The sequence below is a fragment of the Athene cunicularia genome (genome assembly GCF_003259725.1).
Source record: "Athene cunicularia isolate RWA chromosome 2 unlocalized genomic scaffold, athCun1 chr2_part1, whole genome shotgun sequence".
In the NCBI taxonomy this organism is placed as follows: Eukaryota; Metazoa; Chordata; class Aves; order Strigiformes; family Strigidae; genus Athene; species Athene cunicularia.
This window is the reverse complement of record NW_020799095.1, coordinates 77,442,540-77,463,529: the sequence shown is the minus strand read 5'-3', so window position 1 is coordinate 77,463,529 and position 20,990 is coordinate 77,442,540. Positions and strand designations below refer to the sequence as shown.

At 40.0% G+C, this 20,990-nt stretch overlaps 2 protein-coding genes across 3 annotated transcripts; one reads left to right on the top strand and one right to left on the bottom strand.

Moving 5' to 3' along the window:
* The first annotated feature begins 82 nt into the window (after positions 1 to 82).
* Positions 83 to 8,861, top strand: C2H5orf49 (chromosome 2 C5orf49 homolog). The gene is made up of 3 exons (XM_026843175.1): positions 83 to 265; positions 3,802 to 3,918; positions 8,600 to 8,861. Exons 1-3 carry the CDS (start codon positions 83 to 85, stop codon positions 8,777 to 8,779), a joined length of 480 nt encoding a protein of 159 aa, XP_026698976.1. The 3' UTR covers positions 8,780 to 8,861.
* A 2,095-nt stretch (positions 8,862 to 10,956) lies between these two features.
* On the bottom strand, positions 10,957 to 20,980 carry FASTKD3 (FAST kinase domains 3). 2 transcript variants are annotated; one of them, XM_026843206.1, is made up of 6 exons: positions 19,177 to 20,980; positions 15,940 to 16,025; positions 15,189 to 15,351; positions 14,201 to 14,270; positions 12,790 to 12,904; positions 10,957 to 12,010 (listed from the first exon to the last, which is right to left on the bottom strand). In XM_026843206.1, the coding sequence occupies exons 1-6, from the start codon at positions 20,609 to 20,611 to the stop codon at positions 11,912 to 11,914; spliced, it is 1,968 nt and encodes a 655-aa protein (XP_026699007.1). In that variant the 5' UTR covers positions 20,612 to 20,980; the 3' UTR covers positions 10,957 to 11,911. The 2 variants fall into 2 exon arrangements, 1 of the variants encoding a protein (XP_026699007.1); XR_003397843.1 differs by lacking the exon at positions 10,957 to 12,010 and having other exon boundaries at positions 12,861 to 12,904; positions 15,189 to 15,298.
* Positions 20,981 to 20,990: the final 10 nt, after the last annotated feature.

Sequence of the window (20,990 nt, the reverse complement as noted above, 5' to 3'; positions counted from 1 at the left end):
GGGCCCTCCCTTCGCCGCGGGCCGCCGGGCGAGCTGCGGGCGGCGGCAGAGCGTTGCCGGGTGACGGCGGCCGCGAGGCAACATGGCCTCCCCCGTCCCGGCGGCACCCCCGGGCACCGAAGGGTCGGGAGGGGCAGAAGAGGCACCCGGTGGCGCGACGGGAAGGAGGCGGCAGCCTCCCGTCTCCGCCCTCTCTGCCTTCAGCCTCATCCCGACCAGCCGGGAAGGGCCTCCGGAGCTCAGCTATTTCCACCGGGAGGCCAAGGTGAGCAAGGGAATGGGAGAGCTGGGGGGCCTCGCAGGGCCTGGCAGGGCTGGAGGGACGAGCCTTCCCCGTGGGTTTCTGCACAGTGTAACAACATCGTGCTCGGTCCCTGTGCGAAGGCTCGGCCCTCATCGTGAGGGTCAGACGGGTGCCTAAAATAACCCCCATAGTGTTTCAAAGGCCGGCAGAAATGCCCCGCCTCAGCCGTCAGCTAGGCTAGCTAATGCCTAAAACAGGAGGTTTCATCTTCAGAGGCCATTGCAAAGTCTAAGGGATGTCTGCTACTTGTGGATGGAAAATGAGGGTAATGCCTTTCACTGCATGGCAAGAGAAGGCAGAGACATAGTTTGCCAAAGATTAAGGACCAACAGGCCGCGTGGTATCACCGAAATGCGAGAAGTCATTAGGGGGAACACTAGGGAAGGCGTCATCTGTCACTGGGGTTGGACGCGGCACCTGTGGTTTTTGCCGGTAATGCACGCTCTCAGCGACCCTTTAAAAAGAAACTGCTCCAGTTTCAGTCGAGGGAAAAGAGTTTCAATGTGCATTGCACAAATTTTCCATATGCTCAGCTTTAAATAAGAAAATCAATAGAGCTACTGAAAACAGTAAGATCAATACATGTCTTGAGAACTGAATGCTTCTGAAGGTGTTACACTAACATGTAGTAACTCAAGTAGACCAGGAGGAAGCCTCACTCCTCACACTTCGATGCATTGTATCACCCTTTTTCCTCATTCTCTCTGTTCTTATATTTAAAATCAGAAATTAAAACAATTTTACACCTTCAGCCTCAGCTGGGCTATACTTCCTGAGTGGTAAACCTTTTTCTCTCTGAAAAAAATTGTATGAGACATTGCACTTCACAGCTTTTTCCTCAAAAAAATGCACATTAAAAAGTTCAGAAATATCTATTATAGCAATGTAATATAGCAGTTATGGCAATATGTATTTAGTTATAACAATAAATACAGCCTGTGAATCCTCTCCCACCCAAGTGGCAGACTGAATGTGCAGGTCACATGGCCCTGGGTGGTGGGCAGGGTGCAGACCACAGCACAGGGCTGGACATTAGAGGAACAGCAAATTTCCCACACTGACTGGGTGGCTGTGCTAAAAGCCAGGTCGGTTTGTAATTTCAGACCCCTCTCTGCTGATTTCAGCGTTACCTTGGGAAAGTGGTCAGAGCCGAAAGTGAGCAAGTACAGTTGGTGCCATGCTTAACAAAACACAGTAGGATGAGCACAACAAGAGTAAGGCTAGGCCAGGTCAGAGGGCTGGCATGGTGCACTTGGGGCTGGTGGAGCTCACAGTCTATCCATTCTGCATGGAATTAGCAACCATATGGTGGAGATTTTGCTTACAATACGAAGTCTGCTTTCACACTCCTGATGACCTGGTTTGTGAAAATGCTGCTCCAGTGGCATGGAAACACAAAGTGGTAACAGCTGTTTAATAGGTTTCTTCACAGCACAGGCCTCAGCTACAGTGGAGGAAGCAGATTCAACCCATTCTTCAGCACAATTAAGGAATTAGATAATTTAAATTTTTTTATTTATACAGGAAAAGGAATTTCATTCCTTTTTGTAGCTTAAATAAATACCTAAGACCAACTGTATGTCAGAGACTGAAGCAGAGAGAAATAGAGGAAGATGGGCTCAGCACATGGCCAGAAGCCAGAAATTCCTGCCTTTTAATCCCTTGGTTGACAGTTGCTCACTCCATTGCTTTACGTAAGTTACTGTAGCCAGTTGTGTGCTGTTTTCTCTTCTGTAACACAGAGAAAACTATTACCTATTCTATGTGTGTCTGAAATGTTAATGAATGTTTGCAAAGTTCTTAGCTTTAGTAGCAGTACACAGAGGATGCCCACCCTGAGTGCAAATTTATTGTCTGCTCTGCGTGATTCACATACTCTGATGGGTTTAAGAAACAGCTCACCACCACCACCACCTTGGCCAACTAAGTCAGCATTTAACAACAAAGAGAAACAACAGCAAAAAGTTATCAGAATATTGAGCGCAGAATTGTTGGCTGTACGCATCTGGCAGAAGATCTTAAAACAGATCATCTGGGGCAGGGCTAGTTTTTAACATAACAGGCTGGCTACCTATCTACAAGTTCCAGGAAGAATTATCTGCTCTGACACAGGTAACTAATAATGGACAAATAATGCCATCTGAATAAAAATAAAGGAGTAAATAATATTCCCGGTGGTCAGCACAAATTAGATGCCCACCACAATTCTGAATTAAACTGGTAGCGTGGCGAGGAGAGGAGAAGTAAGGAAGCAAAGAAATAATAATAAATAATAATGCAGGTGACAAATAAGATGCAGGATGCTCTTGAACATGCCTGAAATTCTCTCAGGCTTGATGATTTCTGAGAAATGAAGGGATGGATAGGTTAAATATCAAAACACCTTTCCTCTTGGCAGAACCAAGTAGTAGAGATAGCCTTCCAAATGAAGCCTGTGATTACAGTGGTACCTCACTAGCACTCTTTAACTATGGTTTCCCTTTAATGGAACAATTATAACCTTCTTGACCTGCCCTGATTGACTATTTTTGGAGAGTATCATTGTAAACTGTAAGAGTCACCTGATTGACTATTTTTGGAGAGTATCATTGTAAACTGTAAGAGTCAAAATACAAGAGTTTTTAAAAGGCTAGCGGCTCATTAGAGGTAAAAAAAAGCCCAACAAAATGCACAATTTTTCAATTTTGTAGTCACCCATGCACAAAACAAGTGATTGATTGTCATGTGTACTAGAATATGGACTTTTTAATGACATTTAGCAGGGGATTTTGCTTTCCTTGAAACCTTTTTTTGTTTTGAAATTCCTTTGATTCCACTGATGAGAACTTCTTGATTGGATTTCATGAATGCATTTACTAGCAGATCAGATCTTTAATGTTTCTTATTTGGATGAAACTATGTCAACAGGTATCAGAAATACAGTAATGTTCTGGCTTGGGGTGTGCTGTATTTTCATATGTGGCAGATACATGCGTACTACTGGATCACAGGATTACCATTGTGGCATGTTTCTGAACTCTGCTAAATTCTGTTTTGATCAGAAATTAAATGGTGATTCCACTGCAGGATACCTTTGTCTTTTTCATTCCAAATGAATTTTGAAACTGCCTACTTTCCTTTTATATTACAGTGCCAGACCATTTAACAAATACATGAATTTAAGAAAGAGAATATATAGTTCAGAAAATTAAAACAAATAAAGCATCTAAATTTCAAAAAGTTACAACAGATTACAGGGAAAAAACAAGGTAAATTGCCACAAGGAAATTTCAGAACTGAACAGACTTTAAAAAATGATATCACATGTCATTAGGTACTTTTATTGCAGACTATTCCAAAGGAGTGACCCAAACTTGCTAATGGTACCTCAGTAATATTACAGTTGTCATCTAATGCTATATATGCACTGTTTAAATATTGATTTGACTGCATATATTCTGTAACCTGTAAAGTTCAGCAATACTGTGAATGAGACATTTTTTTCCCCTTTTCTCAAGACAGGAGATGTTTCCACTTATGAAGCCATTTTTAAAAGACCAGAGGGTTACAACAAAAATCTTCACCGATGTGACAGAGAACATGCAAAGAGTCGTGGTCTTAACATTAATGAGGAGGTACCCCTTTGATAAATTCATAATTATCTTTGTAAAAGGTATTTTGTACTTTTAAACATGGCTGGAGACTACTGGCATTGTTTTACCCTTTATAATGCAGCCTATATGGTAGCAAAGGACTCAGAAGGAGAACATCATTGTTCTCAGCCTGGAGGTTTAGGAGAAAGCTTAGCCAGTGAAGACAGAATCATAGAATCGTCTATGTTGGAAAAGTCCTTGAAGATCATCCAGTCCAACTGTTAACCTAACACTGACAGTTCCCAACTACACCAGATCCCTCAGCGCTATGTCAACTCTTCTCTTAAACACCTCCAGGGATGGGGACTCCACCACCTCCCTGGGCAGCCCATTCCAACACCCAACAACCCATTCTGTAAAGAAATGCTTCCTAATATCTAGTCTAAACCTTCCCTGGTGAAACTTGAGGCCATTACCTCTTGTCTTTTTGCTTATTACTTGGTTAAAGAGACTCATCCCCAGTTCTCTGCAGGCTCCTTTCCGACAGCTGTAGAGGGTGATGAGGTCTCCCCACAGCCTCCTCTTCTCCAGACTAAACACCCCAGTTCCCTCAAACTCTGTCCTTTTTGTAGTGAGGGGCCCAAAACTGAACACAGGAATCGAGGGGCGGCCTCACCAGTGCCACGTCCAGGGGTCAGATCCCTTCCCTGTCCCTGCTGGCCACGCTATTGCTGACACAAGCCAGGATGCCATTGGCCTTCTTGGCCCCCTGAGCACACTGCTGGCTCCTGTTCAGCCGGCTGTCAGTCAACACCCCCAGGTCCCTCTCTGACTGGCAGCTCTCCAGCCACTCCTCCCCAAGCCTGTAGCGCTGCTGGGGGTTGTTGTGGCCCAAGGGCAGCCCCTGGCATTTGGCCTTATGGAAACTCCTCCAGTTGGCCTCAGCCCATGGCTCCAGCCTGTCCAGGTCTCTCTGCAGAGCCTCCCTGCCCTCGAGCAGATCAACACTCCCACCCAACCTGGTGTCATCTGCAAACTGACTGAGGGTGCACTCGATCCCCTCATCTAGATCATCAATAAAGATGTTAAACAGGAGTGGCCCTAAAACCGAGCCCTGGGGGACACCACTCATGACCGGCCGCCAGCTGGATTTAACTCCGTTCACCACAACTAATTGGGCCCGAACGTCCAGACAGTTTTTTACCTGAGTTAGCTCCTGTTCTTCGGCATCCTGTAGATTTCTAGGTGACAAACCATATGCAAATTAAAGCATGGGGAAAGCGATACACACAGCAAGGCAAACACTCTCTTACAGAGTCTCAGGGTCACTGAGAGTGACTTCTGAGCCACCTGTGCAACCCCTCGAGAGCTCCAGGTCAGATACTCCTGTACTATTGCTGTGATGCTTGAAAAACTCTTCTCCCTGAGAGGACTGAGAGGAGGTCTGACTCAGCCACTGTCCTCTGGCATCTACCCTCCCTTCGCCAGCTTCTGCTGGGAGAGCCCAAGTCTCTGAAGCTGGTGAGTTTGTTACACAAACTTACACCAGATTACCCTGCAGGAAGGAAATTCATAGGGCACTAGTGCAAAGGAGGTCAGAAGACCACAAACATGCCTGGAAAAGGCTGGGCAAGGCATTCAGGGCCAGCAGAATCTGGGTTTGCTGAGCAGCCTGATATATAAGCAAGCATGCAGCCATGCTTTTAAACAGCTGCCTGAAAACAGAAATATAGTAATATATATATACACATATGTATTTTTCTCTACAGCATCTGAATAATGCACATACATACACAAGTGTGTGTGTATATATCTATCTATATATTGATGTTTATACACACACACACAAAGAGGCTATCAAAAAGCAAATGAAGTGCAATCTCTGTGTGTTAATGGGCTCAGAATCCTAATGGGTTCATGGGATGTAAAGAGATGGGTAGGCGAGGAATGGCTGCCTGTATTGGTGATGATATATGACAGAGATGGAAGAAGGAAGGGAGAGACAAAAGTTAAAATTACTGTAATTGCTGTGTAATAAAACTGTTGATATTTTGTGACAAAACTGTTGATGTTTTGTGACAAAGGCCATCACTTGTGAGTTGTCTCACTAACATCTCTGTTTGCCAGACATTTCAGTGCAAGGGCATAGCCATAATGCCCTGCAACTCTATCAGACAGTGCAGGGAGCATAAGTGCTCCCAAAGGAATCCCAGGAGTGTCCATTACCATCACCTGCTCATGCCTAGTAATTCAGCTGCAAATCTGAGTGAGGCCAAAAGCCATGGAAATGACTACTCCAATTAAAAATGAGACTTTTTATTTAAACAAAATAAAGCCAACCCCTCCTGCTCCGATACCAAGCCCAAGCTCCAGCTGGGAAATTTGGGTAGAAACAGTTATCAGTGCAGCATTAAGGTTTCTTACTGAGCTCTTGTATCCACAAAACTCACTTTCCTACCAGTTTGCTTCCTAAAACAAACAAGTAGGGGTGAGAATTCATACCAGCTCTGCTGGGCTGTGCACTTAAGAGACTCTTCCTGAACAGGTGTCCCTTAATCTAGCCCTTTAATTAGCATGGAGACACATCAAACCCACAGCTGTTAAATGTTACAACATGATCCTCCTGCATGCGATGACACCCAACACTGGACTTACTGATAACTAAGTGCATGTCACATACTCAGCTCCTGCTCTTTAATTACCTCAGTGGCCCTTGCAGACTTTATATAACTATATTATAAAACATAATAAAGAAAAAGGCCACAATTGACATCCTTTTAGTACAACACTGAAAGCAGACAGGCAGAATCTACCACGGTACGCTGCTTTCCTTTACATGAAAAAAGCCAAGCCACTGCAAGTAAGCCCTTCATTTCCTGCAGAGAGCCTGGGTGTGCCCAGGGAATCCAAGAGTACAGTCACAGTACAGTCACTCAGTTTAGCTACACGTAGCACAGTGACTGCAGCGGAGCGTTTGCACAAGGCTTCCATTGCTGATTTCAAGTGTTAACAGTACTAGAATTACACACTGCGAAGGCGTATAGCAGGACACTTCCCAGCCAACTGTTGGAAAATCTGAAATCTGCTGAATGCCGAACCCGCAAAGATGAAATGCCACTGTGCACAGTCAGCGCTGTGCTACCAAGGATGCTGAAAACTGAATCTGATTTATTTAAAGGGAACACAAACTACTGGAATTACATACTGTTGCCTGTCATTACCTCTGTAAACGCTGTATCACTAGGAAAGTCTTTCTTGAGGGTACAAAGATTATGTCATTTCTTCTTTTTCAACACTTAGCCACAGCTGGAGCAGGGAAGGAAATGGTCTTATTTGTTGCCTGCCACTCTTCTTGACCTGATTTTTTTTTTTTTTCTGGTGGGTTAAAAGTTGGTGTACTGAATGGCTTCTAATGGGGTGGAGCAAGGTAAGCAGGAAGGGTCAGGAGAGTTGGAGGATGAATGGTTGTTTTGGAATGGTTTTGGTTTTTCAAACATTGTTTTGGTTTTTTATAGGGAAAAGGGTTTACAGCTTCTTTCCAAGAATCTCAGGTCTAGTTCTATCCATGAGTCTGGAAATGTCTCTCAGTTGACTGCCCTCCTATGAGAACCCCCCCCTGGATCTGTGCTCCCACCTGCATCTTTCAGGAGATGCAGGGGTACTTCACGGGTTCTATCCTAAGTGCTGATATGGGTCAGACTTGTGTCTGTTGTAGCAAAGAAGTTTTTTGTTTCCACTTGAACTGTGGTCTGGCGACCATATTTTGATTCTCCCTTTAGATACTGTTTATATTGTAAGCCTAGGTAAACACATTGGGGACCAAGGCATACTGTGTTAGCTAGTGCGCAAACATACAAGCAGCCTGATAAATGAGACCTTTGGCTAGTGAAAGCAAAACAAACAAATTCTGTCTTTCCCTTCTGACTCCAGAGCTCCCTGTTGCTGTAGCACAGGAAGAAACTGCAGATTACGGATAGTGATTGCACAGTCACTTAAAGTGCAGTTTACTAAGAACAAGCTTAAAATAATCTTTTCTTGGTCAGGTTATTTTTCACCAAGTCCACTTCTCATCATTGCAGAGCAGTTATTTTTGTAATCTCACCGCTACAAGAGTTTTTAGTAAAACTTTTTCATTGTGAAAAAATACAGTAGTATATGCTTTATGTCCTTTGGGGAAAGCTTGAATGGACTAGTGGTTACTCAAGTTTTTCTTTAGGCTTTGATTTTTTTCATGCGGTGCTTTCACTGAAATGTGCAAACAGGGTAGGTGTTCCTGTAACAGGGGACACAAATCTTTCCTATTTTTCAGATGAATCACGCAAGTCAGTGCACAAGAAAGACAAGAATGAAAATAAAATCTGTGTCACTTTCTGGTAACATGGCATTTAATTTGCCAGTAATCCCATGGTAATTGCCTCTGTGTGTGTGTGTGTGTGTGTGTGTGTAAAAAATTATCAGTCCACAGTAAGTCATGGCACAGCTCCATATCTTATCATCTTGTCATACAGTGATACATTCATGGTTTATTACTCTACATAAAAAACTAGTTTAGGGATGGAACAGTAAGAGTGCAGATCAGTGCTAAATAAATATACATCCATACAGCAGATGCTCTACAGTTCTGTCTGTTACTTTGCCCCTGGCCACAGCACATTTAGCAATAGATAACTGCCAAGTATTTGCTTTGTGATTTTCTCATAAGGAAACTTTTATATTTTCACAGGAATTGTCAAGACCTGTCGCTGTTTTGTCATCTTCGGAATATGGGAGACGCATAAATAAGCCTATAGAGCAGCCAATCAGAGATCATGCAAGGATTAATCATGTGCAGGTGGAATTCTACAGGAAAAATGGCATTACCTGCTTATTGGAAAAACCTTCTCCAAGCCTGGATCCATGCTAAATCTCTTGTATCTGTCATCACTGGCAATATTTATGTGGGAAAAAACCCACCTCACATCAAAAAGCAATATGGTGGTTTTGCCTTTTCCTCTACATTTTAGTTAATTATTTGAATTAAAAATAGGATGAAATAGCAGCTGTGCTTTTCCTCATGGTAATTCAAATGCATGTCTTTTCCTTGCAGTGTCATAAAAATCTCATGAAGAGTAGCATCAGCAATATATGAACATTTTAGGCAGCAACACTGGAAGTGAGACCTGTTGGGTCAACAGTTGTCTCCGCAATTTTAGGCAGTGCTTCTACATAGCTTTTCACAGACTTAACATTTGAGCAAGCTTGCTCCTCAAGGTATCAGTGGTCACTGACTTCTTAATCCTTACAGTGTTGCTATGGAATTACAAGGCATCATTTTATCTTCACAACAGCTGAAACCGGGATTCAACACAGATTTTCCAAAATGGATGGGCTTACCCATAAATAGGCAAGTGAAGAAATGATCTGACTTCCAGAAGTGCTTGGCAGTTTCAGCAGACTTCACATGGAAGTCAAGTTAAAAGGGAGCTTCTGAGTACTTAGCATTTAAATAGACAAAATCTGGTCTTAGCTGATTTCAGACATCCATTTCATTATACATGAAATGTCTGAGGGATTGAGCTGTTCAAGAAAGACACAAGGAAAAATCATCTTTGTTTCTGTATCCAATGATGAAAAAAAAAAATGTAATACTAGCAGAACAAGCACTAAATACTTTGGTAGAAAGCATGAAAAAAGCACAGGATTTGAGCAGTAGTCATTCAAAATGCATGTTTAGAGTAAATGTCTCAACCTGCTCAAATGTTTAGTGCCTTGTATTCTCACAAATCCAATACTAAAGCTTTAAGGTAATTTCAGGAGAAGGAATATCTCCTGCAGGGTATGCATCAGTTTGGTTCATCGAGAGCCATTGATCCTGCTGTTGTTTAAAGCTGAGACAGTTTAGTTCAGAAGGGAAAAACTGCCAGACTGGTCGTACCAGAACAAGGACTGGAAGTCCACAGCTTTGACTGACACTGGCATACTTTCATGTACTTACACACAGGAAACCTCTATCATTTGTGAACACAGTGGGTCTTTCTAGTAAAAAATAATAAAAACAAAGAACTTCTTAATCTGTAAATTAGGCAATCAATAGCACTTGTTTGTCATGATGTGAGGAGAGCACACAGAGAAGCCCATTATGAAAGGTGTTTGTTACTTTCATTATTCACGATCTGCAAATTCCTCTATATTCAGTGAGAAATAGAATGCAACTGCCACATTCCTTTTCAACAATAAATACTTCGTTAAACAAATCCAGCAGCATTAAATGAAAGGAATCACAGTACCAACAAAGTGAGAAGGAAATGTTTCCTAACAATACCAGAATGCTTTTTCAAAACTCAGTATCAAATGTATGCCAGTGAAGAACGAGATGGAATATGTCCATATTCTAAGCAGGTTATTTTTAGTTTGGGACAGTCAGTACGAATTACTTCTTTTAAGTAGTTGTACTATATTTACAAACCATCTGTGTTTGAAAAAACTACTGGAAAGCAAATTTGTTTGAGAACACCACCACCTTCTGGCCTGTGTGAGAAACGGGTTGTCTCCCCTGTGGAGAAAGTCGTCGGTCATCAAAACAGCAGTATGTGTTTTCCTGTCTCGTTTCTTTGCTTATGTCACCCCTTCTCTTTCAGTCTCTTGTCGTCCCTCACCTTTGAAGGCTTTTCAGAGGTTGTCCCTCCTACTACGTGTTTCTCATTCAGTTCTGAGTGGTTGACTTCTCACTTCAACTCCCAATTAGCGTCAAAAGAATACCTTGACAGTTTCTTCTGTATCAGGGAGAAGTTCCTTGTAAATGTCTGCAAAGACATTTCAGTCATTCTCCTCAGTCTGTCTTTACTAGGATGACAACTGTTAGGTTACCGATGTGCTATAAGCTTCCTATTACACTGTTGAAAAGAATCTCATTACCTCTTGATGCTCCCTCACTTGTCAGTGCTGATGTACTGCAGTAAGGGTTTTATACATGCAACAAATTAACATGAACAGAATGCACAGCATAACACAGTGTAAATCATATTTTAGTTCACAGGATGCACAAGCTAACTTGAAAATGTGTTTTTCATGGCAGTTCATTAAGTATACATTATGCGGTTAGAACTAAGGCCATATTATTTTGCCTTCATCCATCTACAAAGCAACACACTGACCCAAGTTAGGAACACTCGTTCCAGCTGAAGTGATTACTAGTTTCAGTTCTCAGTTCCACCCTTCTGCCAGAATTTATACTCGTACACAGAAAAGGACTGCATAGGACATAGTTCTTCTGAGCTTCAGAGCGAAATGAGTTTGAGTTTAGGCTTGAGTGGCAGGCTGTAAACTGAAGGAACGCTGGAGCGCATACATGACCCCGTTTTAGACAGCTGAGCTAAAACTGCCACCAAAGACAAAACTACAAATAGTACATATCCGGAACTTTGGGTGGCCCCCACAGAGACAGCTGTGCAAGTCCATGACCCTGTGGCAGCTGTTCTTTTACAAAGTAAAGCAAATCTTTTTAATGAAAATGCTCTAATTTTCTGTAAGGCATTGCTATTTAGTGAACAGCACTCTCTGTCTCTGAAGTATGAGCAATAAGCCAATACTGCTTATGCAACTACTGCAAATTTTAGTTTTACAAAACATTTCGGAAATCACACAAACAGCTATGAGTGAATTGCACAATTTCTTTTTATTCTGTCAAGAAAAGCCCTGATTGGTAGGTAGCATGGCACATTCTGTACATTCAGACCAGCCAGTATCCTTTAATACTCACATCTGTCCATTTGCAGCTGTTTGTTAGAACCAGTGAAAGTACAAAAGAAACACAGCACTGACTGTCTGACACTTAAATCTGTTAACTTAAAATAAATACTGACACAAGACTTATGAAAATACATTGTTCTTTATTACTCTTTACATATCAATTGTCCCAAATATTGGAAGTTCTCATATTCAGAAGCTCAAATTATCTTAGGTGGAGTTATTTATAAAACAGAATTGTTCTTCCATGCGCAACATTTACACTTTACAGTACAGAAGGTCAACTATGATTTAATATTTTTCTCCAGTGTCAGCAGCTGAGTCTACATGTATGAGGAAAGATTTTTTTGTGTAGATATTCTGCCATTTTTCTGGAATTTTGTAGACTCTCTATCTCAAAAAATGGAATCTGGAAACAAAACAAAAATGATTGCAGGAAATACCCTCTAATAAACAACTGGGTAAGACTGATATTCATTAAGCAGATGTAAAATTACGTATCAAATATTTGTCTGGTTTAAAATTAAACATTTAATCCTAAATGTGTTATTGATTTGTAAATCACCTGAATAGAGATTATTGTAAAACAAAGAATGACACCCATTACAGTTTAAACTAAGTTAAGTATAATGGATTGAGGCTTATGTGATAAGTGATTATAAATGGAAAGGAAAATCTAAAATAATCTACAAGTAACTGTTGTGGTCCAAAGTATGTTTAAAGATAAAAATATCCCTTTTAATTCAACAGATTGTACTCTTTCAAAGAATATACTCTTGTGAAAATATTTACAGTACAGCTCATTTTTTAACTCCTTTTTTGTAAACTCCAAATTCAGACCTTTTTCAAAAAGTATTTAATTAAAAATCCCAATTCTACTGAACTCTTACAGAACATTTTCCTTTAAGTCAAGATTTGAACCTTAATCTCTGCAGAGAAGTACTCTTTCAAGCAGCTACTATTTGGCAGAAAACACAGGCAGAATACACTAATTGATCCAAGGAAGAAAAAGGAATTTCTATAATACCCTCAAATGCGCAAAAGGCAGAAAGAACATAATATAGAAAAGACAAGATTACATCTGCCTTGGGCAGTAATTGCAAGTACGGTTTTAAGCATTATAAAATAATCATTTTTCACTTGTTTTGTTAGCCAGAGCAAAAGCAAACCACTGACTTTGAACTTTACCTGCACAACTTCATAACCGAGCAACTGAAGATGTCTCTGTTTAATAGCTTCTTCTCCCAAAAGATTGTGGCTATTAACACAAAATCTATTTTGACCATCAACACAGAGGGCAATTCTAAAATCAAGCACAATTGTAAAAAAAAAAAAAATAAAAAAAAATCAGCTATTTTAATCACTACAACTACTGCAGTTCCTAAGAAGCATGGAACAATACCTCCACTCTTACTCCCTAATGCCTCCAAGAATTAGATGTTGTGAGATGGAAATTACCTGGTTCAGAACAATTTAAATCAATCAATGTAAGGGTGGGAAAGGGAAAGCCTGAAGCTTAGTGAAACTGATTGGAAAAGCTTATTTATATGCTCTGAACAAAAGTTACCATACAATAATAGAGTTTGATATTTTTAATGCTACTATTGGTAAGTTATTTTGAATTCTTCTAGAAGGAAAATCATACAAAATACTTGTCTCAGCTTAAAAACATTTCAGCAGCTAATTTATTCATTAGTGTACCTGTTAAACTGTCAGAGTTAAGTTAAAGCTAAATCTGTTTTAAGTTAAACCTGTACATAGGGTTGGCAGCATCAAGGATTATAACTATATTTTTAATCCTTGGTGATAAAAATCACATCAAACCAAAATTATATCCACTGTATACCCACTGTAAAAAAGTTGCTTAAATTTTCAGTATGTTAAATACAGTATGACCTTATTTACACATGAAAGCTGCAATTAAAAAAAAAAATAAAATCAAGCCCATTCTTAAACATTTAAGCATAGGATTTTTGAAAGAACCTATATTAGTGTGATTCTTGTGAAAGTTAAGCTCAAAAAACCATAACCTTTTCAAATATTTTTGCTTTATCCACAGAAGTGCAGTTGCAAATACCACACAGGCAGGTTACTTAACTTTGTATTCAAGGTTTCTCAAAATAGTTCTTGTTTAGCATACTTTTTAAACATCTATGCACTTTTCAGTAAAAACAGCATCTGTAGCAAGTATCATCATTACATGGGATTCCTTACAGAAGTAAATTTGTGAACTCAAACTAGCTTAAACTGTGTTAAATCTACAGAGACAGGCTCAATTAGAATTCATTTGGTTTTTATTTGAAAATGAATTACAGAAGATCAAAATACAGTACTATAAGCCAAATCAGGATCACTTTGATATTGACTGTCACTCAGTAAAGAGAGTCTGACACTGTATAGTCAGGAGGCAAAACAATTAGTAAAAAGTACAGAATGTTAATTTTGCCAGCATTGTCCTTTTGACAGTAGTTTCAATGTGAAGTCTGAACTTTTTTGACGTTAATGGAAAACTCCAAGCTCAAATTTTGCCAGTTTCACCCTGAATGCTCTTTGTCAATGTTAAACAACATTTTACCAGTGTTTTCTTTTATTCTCTTACCGTCTGTATACCTCTTCGCACTGGGTAGCAGGCAATACAAAACCTTCTTCATCTAATTTAATCTCAATATCTAATATAAATGAAAAGAGAACTGATATTAAAACTCTTTCAATACAACAAACTCTTTACTGCAATTCTCATCCCCTTACAGTTCATTGTTTTATAAAATAACTAAAATACTGTTGCAATACCTTTTTCTGAATCACAGAGGCTTGCAAAAGACGTGTGTAGACTATTTAACACAAATGAGTGATAATAAGTAACACTTCAGCCTTTCAAAATGCTGACAGCAAAGTAGTGTTCCAAATCCACTAAAAACCATAATGTAGTGAAACAGCACTTCAGCAGGCTGCCTAGGGCCTCTGGAATTTTGACAGTTTTGGGGAGAGACACACTCACACTCTTACTCACTTACTCCCTCCCTCCCTGCCCCTCCCCCTTTATTTTTTTCTCACTAATTCCCTAATTTTATAGATTATGTCAATTTGAAAACTGAGTTTTGGACCTAAACCCTGCCAACTTCAACCCCACGTAGATGCTGAAATGCAGAATAATTCTGGAATTGTCCATCTCCATTTTTTTTAAAAAATCCCTCCACTGGTCCTTCCCTCAAACTGTTATTTTTCATCCACTCCTCCTGGGCACACATCTTTCCTCATCATTATCTTCTCTGCTTCCTTTCCTGGTGCATGAAACACTGTTTTGATCACTCCTCCAACAAACCCCCACTGACTATATGTAGTCAACAGTTCTTGCTAAGGGGAGAGGAGCCCAGCTGAACAGGGCAGAGGGCTGACAACCACAACCTTCTATAGCTCTCCTTTCCCTACTCATCACCAAAGCAGAGAGATCAGGCAAGTGGCATTGACTTTTTTTTTTTTTTTTTTTTACATCATACAAATTGGTTACAGGATAAGTAAAAGAGGAGCCTAAAGTTTTGACAGCATAAGCAAACATTTTATTATTAATCTAAAGAAATGTTACTTACCAACCATATAGAAATATGGTGTTGATACCTCTGATGCAAAATATATTCTTTTTTTCAGTAAATAAAGTAATCCAGTCTTCACCCTCTTGAGGAGGTGAACATCCTGAGAACTGTGAGGCATGAAAAAAGCCTTTACTTGGTACTTTGGAAGGAGTTTGGGACCCTACATAATGACAGAAAACCAAATCAAACAAAAGAAAAAGGGAGATTACATTTTTGTAGTTACCTCCTATTAATGTAGCAAAATGTATTCTGTGCATATCAAAGCCATGTCTATGAAGTGACCTACACTCTGACGTATGCTTTGCTGGAAATTTATAAAAAAAAATACCCCAAAGCAACCACCAGAACATCTTCAGCAAGCTTCTATGCTATCACGCTGAACATATTGCTCATGTGAAATGCACAACTGTTTCCATTCCTCTCCAGTCAGGCCAACATCAAAGTGCCTGATCTCTTTTGTGCTCTAAGACTTCACAAGCCAAACATAAAAAAGGAGTATATGTGGGAAAAGTACTCAGAAATACACAAAAAGCACTTTAACTTAGAGCTAGTCAATTCTGTCAAACATAGAAATATATCAAGTCCATCAAACAGGTAGAAATGCTTCACATTTTCCTCAGTGAAAAAAAAAGCTGTTTCATCCAATTCCAATGTTTTTATGAGGAAGACACTCCTCAACTAATTAACAACAGGGCCCTAATGACCATATCTCCTCTTAACATCAGTTCTGGTTTCATATGTACCATACCTCATAAAATGGGCACTCCAGGGTAACAGTCAGAAAAAGCTGGGTTAGCTGGGAGGTAGCAATTCTGTCCAAACCAGGTGGCTGAGCTGAAACAACAATATTCAGGCTTTCAGGTGTACCTTCAACAAAGTTAGGAAAAGCTATCCAATTTAACATGCAGAGAAACCACTTGATCATTGTTTGAATGAACAGAAGGATCAGCTGTGAAATGATGTAGTTAGAAAAATGAAATTATTTACAGAAATGACACAAAAATACACAACTAACAAGATCTTATTTAAGACTGTCATATTCTTTCACAAAAAAGATAAGGATGATCTGAGATCATTTCTTTCTTCCTACAGTCCCTTCCTCTTAAGTTATAATCCCAGGATCTCACTGTTTTATTCAGTTGTGTGGGATTTTTTTATCTGAAAGTAGTGGATAATACTGAATAATTTCTGGATATTTGTCTACAAGTGTATACTTGAAGCATCTTTCATGTTACAATGCAAAGTATTATACGGAATTGTAAAAACCTGATGTAGTGTAAGATGCTAATCATGCAGGTCATCTTCTCAAGTTCCTGTTCTGAACTTTGACCACTCTGGTGGAATACCTTCATTGATTTAGAAGGACACATTCAAAGTAATTGGTACTGTGAGGTTTCTCATTTTCTAAGTATCATCTTGAGAACTTTAAAAGACATTCTGTTTTTTGGGACATGAGACATGCCTGCTTTCTAAAAATCAATCCCTTAAGGCATTTCACATTGAACAGCTAAAAATCGAGTGACCAAAGTTTCCGATCACTTTGAAAACTTGCCCTTATATAGTTTTATTAACAGAGCAATCTTAGCTGGTATCTTGAGAAGTTACTTATCTTTCCGATAATAGCTTACATATCCCTATAATGCTGTTAGATATGCTTTACTGCATATCACAGAATTACTTGAAATCTATAGTTTAAAACTGTGTTGTTCATAATAGGTTTGTCTCCAAAAGCATAGGATTATGCAATAGAACCAAGGACAGGCTATCACATGGGGGATGTCCTAGAAGCTCACTAGATTGGGGAAAAAAAAAAAAATAAGCGAAGGCAGCACTTGCAAACAAGACAGTCTTAGAAGCAGTGGGTGAGCGGATTCCGTGATCTCCTAAGCAAAACAGAATAAACCATGAGGTAGATTTTTAAATTTCATAATGTTTTCCTCAGCATGGTAAGACATAGGCCCAAGGATGGGACTATAGTGCTTGATCAGAGGCAGAAAGGAAAGGAGCTTAGGCCATGGAACAATGACGGGCACAGGAAGCCTCCACCAGAGGAGTGGTGTTGGCAGAGAGGATTGCAGCAGAAAGAAGCATCACATAACCATATGAGATTTTAGATTAAATGTAATTTAAAAACCAGAACAAAGCACCAGTCTTTATGTTTTGTTTAAACATATGTGAGCCTTAGAATTTTACATTTTTACCTAGATAATTAACAAACCCCATACCAGTCTATCCTTAATTGCTCACATTTATGATGCTGTTATGTTTTACTGGTTCAGATCTCACTTTAGTTTTAATTAAGCCAACCATTATGCACTGCAAATTAATTTTGTTCAGCTTTATCCATTTACCCTTTTCAGCTTTCACAAGCTGATTGTAATACAATATGAAAGAGAAATACAACCAAACTGGAAGCAAGAATATAACACAATAATCATTATCCTGAAAGGACAGAAGAGTAGAGATGACAGCAGAAGTCCAGACCTGGTTCTACCCTACCCCTACCTGAAGGACATGATGCAGGTTGACAGAAGGTAAGAAACAAAGCGCTAGAATCACATGCAATGAACCTTACTTGAATCATAAGGCAAAATAGTATTTTAAAATGACATTTTGTACGGCCTGAGATTTACAAATTCTGTGTATTTAATTGTAACATGTTCTTATCAATAACAGTCATTTAAATTCTTTTTGTCCCAATGATACACTTCACCTCACTTCTCTCTAGAGTTTGTACTAATCTTGATCAAAGTTTACAAGGATTTTTAGACTATTTTTTAAAATGCAACAATGAATTTTTTCCATAGCAATAGGTGAGCTAGGTGATTGTAAGTAAGCTGTGGAGCAGTTACTGTAACTTTTCTTGCATATTATAATTTGGTTGTAATTTTAAAAGCTACAAAAAGCTGACAACTGTGATCATGTACCTTGCCCTTTGAGCTTCAGGAAGAGTGGTTTTGACGCTTAGGAAAATATCCACAAATAAGGATTATGCAAAGTCACAGAGGACTTAACCTTAAAAAGACAGGCAGAGAAATCATAAATCTACCCAGCAGTGCACAAGCAGAAGGTAATTATTTTAGCTTCACAATCAGCACTACTAGTATTCCTATTGTTTTTTTAAATGTATTCCTTTGGGCTAGCCCCTGAGTAAAATGCCTAAGAGCCAGTCCTAACCCTAAGGATTACGATATCCAAGTAAGCAAAGCAAACAATTGTTGGGGAAGAGACACAGAAAAGTGAAGTGACTTGCCCAAAGCCACAAAGTAAATGGAGGGCTACACCCAAAATAGAAGTCAAGTCTTAGGACTCACTATCCAGTGTTCCACCTTTATGCTACATCCCTCATGTGGCAGACATTACAATGCAGCAATTTAGAGAAAAATGAACCCAGAATCACTAAACTATATTTTTACTCATACAACATTCCAAGTATCATTGCCATTTAAAAAATATACCACTTTTGGTCTGTCTTGTTAGCTCTATACTAACTGGTCTCAACATCCTTTCTAGTGTTACCCGTCTCATAGTAAGTCTCACTTCATTGTGAGTATTCACATAAGTCACTGCATAGGCACATAGGAAGTTTAAACAGCCAGAGTTAAAAGTAACACATTTCCTTTACAGAATAACTTAGCATTTAAATCCTGTATGAGACAAAGGACAAATGTGGAAAACCAGGTCAGTACTTTTTAGAAAAGTAGAAAAATTAACCAAAATAGAATTTTTAAGGGAATTCAAATCTCTGCTTAAGATAATACAGTGCAATTTTCAAACTCTCCTAAATGATACAAACTGAAAGACCACTGCAGCTGTGACAAGGAAGCAACAGCCTTTGGCCTCCTGATCACTACTCTGCAGTCACCTTAATCAGGCCATTGTTGATTTGACAGATGAAAGTGGTTAAGAAATGGATGCTTGACAAGAGACGTCACATAATAGAAAGAAATGCAGACCATCACAAGAGACCATCACTGCTCCTTACCTTGAAGCTGTTGCAGAAAATAAGGACTAAATATTTTTGGCAGAAAATTTACTGGGTAACGTTGAATAAGGACACACGAGTGTAGCAGGCTCAGCAAGGTGTGAGGCTGAAAGTGACTAAGGCGAGTATGCAGTACCATTTCAAGCTTCCTAAACAAGGAAGAAGCACTTGGAGGCAGATAGTTAAGAGTCCCAAACGGTATAATATACCCAGCAATCTGGTCAGTGGTAAATCTGTCAGCATCAGAAATGAAACCTTCTGCCGCTGCATCAAAGATGGGCTTAGAAAGGATCATCTTTTGGCAGCAGTAGTGCATGACTTTGCTGACTGTTTGAGGATGCATAGTGAAGATGGACTTGGGAATGTGTGTTTCCAGTGCCTCTGTAAAAATCTGTTCCCGATGTCCAAAGTATAGGAAGGCTTCCAGTACATTTACCAGTTCATCATCAGTGAAATATGGAGTATGCTTCACAGAATGTTTACACAGTGCTGTGACTAAGCGAACTGCCCGAGTCTGATGAAGAACAACCAGTGAATTCAGTATTATGCTTGTGAACTCTGGGCTTAGCTGGGAAACTATGGTTAAAGTGACACTGTTCAGTCTGTCCAGAAAGCCTTGGTATTTTTCCCCTTCCCTGACAGTCACCTGAAGCATCCTATAAACCATCACTATTTCTCTAGGACTCCACTTCGCAACGTCTTTTGCTTGCATGTGGTTCACAATTTGTTCCAGCATCGCACAACTTGGGCCTTCCAACTCAAGCAAGCTCTCTCCGAAAGCACACAGATTTTTAGTAGTCAGCTGTCCTTTACCAAGCCGTTCCTCACACTCTGCAAGCAAGCTTGCCATCAGTGTACTCTGGGGATCTATATGTAGTTTTATCAAAGCTTGCAATGCATTCAGCAGCCCAGTGTTTGACAGTTTTGAGGATTCAAATTCAAACTGGAAGCATAATGCCCTGAAAACTTCATTCTCTAACACTCCTTCAGGGTTTTTCAGACCACTGCCATCCACCTCAACTTCAGAAATCCTCTGCAGGGCTCCTGAGGCCATAGTGTCAGACATGACTTCCAGAGAGCTAAGAAAGTCAAAAATCTCTTTCGATGTACAAAGGCTGTTCAACTTCTTGAAAAATAGTTGTTCATCTATCCACATGTTATTAGATTTAGTACTGCTCTCAGTATCTCCACAAAGATACGCAGTTTCATTAACTGAAAGAGACTGCATCCGTAGTTGTACGTGTTTTTTTCTACAAAACACATACTGAGATTTATCTCTGAAACATAGCTTCCTCATGGCTACAGAGCTACAGTTTTGGGGCTCTCGCTGTCCACTGATAAAGCTCAACCTTTTGCTTAGAGTCATCAAAATGAACCTCCTTGCTGGTGTACTGGATGAATAAAACTGGAAACTTTTTTGGCTAATCAAAGCCATATTGGATCCAGCAGGTTCTCAAAACATACCTAGAAGAATAAAAGTACATGTAAATGTATAGCTTGGAAAACTGTAAGTCTCATTGAAACGCAGCCAAAAAAAACTTCTAGCAGCTGGACAGGACTGGGATGATCCCTCTCCCACGACCACAAGCACCACAAAGAGCAAATAGAAAGAACTGCCGGGACCGGCAAGACCTGTGTGGTGAGTGGCAACGCACCTCTGCCCCGCGTCCCCAGGAAAACACTGTGGAGGACACACAGAGAGCGGCACACAGACAAGCTGCCACCCCCCACTCCCCAGGCAGGCACTGCACGGCGGCGCGTTCCCCTCCACCCCGGCGGGCCGGGGCGCTGGGCAGCAGCGTGTCACACCGCTG

Coding starts and splice junctions, on each gene's coding strand:
- C2H5orf49 (XM_026843175.1), top strand. CDS start 83: ATGGCCTCCCCCGTCCCGGCGGCACCCCCGGGCACCGAAGGGTCGGGA. Junction 266..3,801: donor ATTTCCACCGGGAGGCCAAG/GTGAGCAAGGGA, acceptor CCTTTTCTCAAG/ACAGGAGATGTTTCCACTTA. Junction 3,919..8,599: donor GTCTTAACATTAATGAGGAG/GTACCCCTTTGA, acceptor ATATTTTCACAG/GAATTGTCAAGACCTGTCGC.
- FASTKD3 (XM_026843206.1), bottom strand. CDS start 20,611: ATGGCTTTGATTAGCCAAAAAAGTTTCCAGTTTTATTCATCCAGTACA. Junction 15,352..15,939: donor TGGAGTGCCCATTTTATGAG/GTATGGTACATA, acceptor GTCATTATGTAG/GGTCCCAAACTCCTTCCAAA. Junction 12,905..14,200: donor TGCGAAGAGGTATACAGACG/GTAAGAGAATAA, acceptor GCTTGATTTTAG/AATTGCCCTCTGTGTTGATG.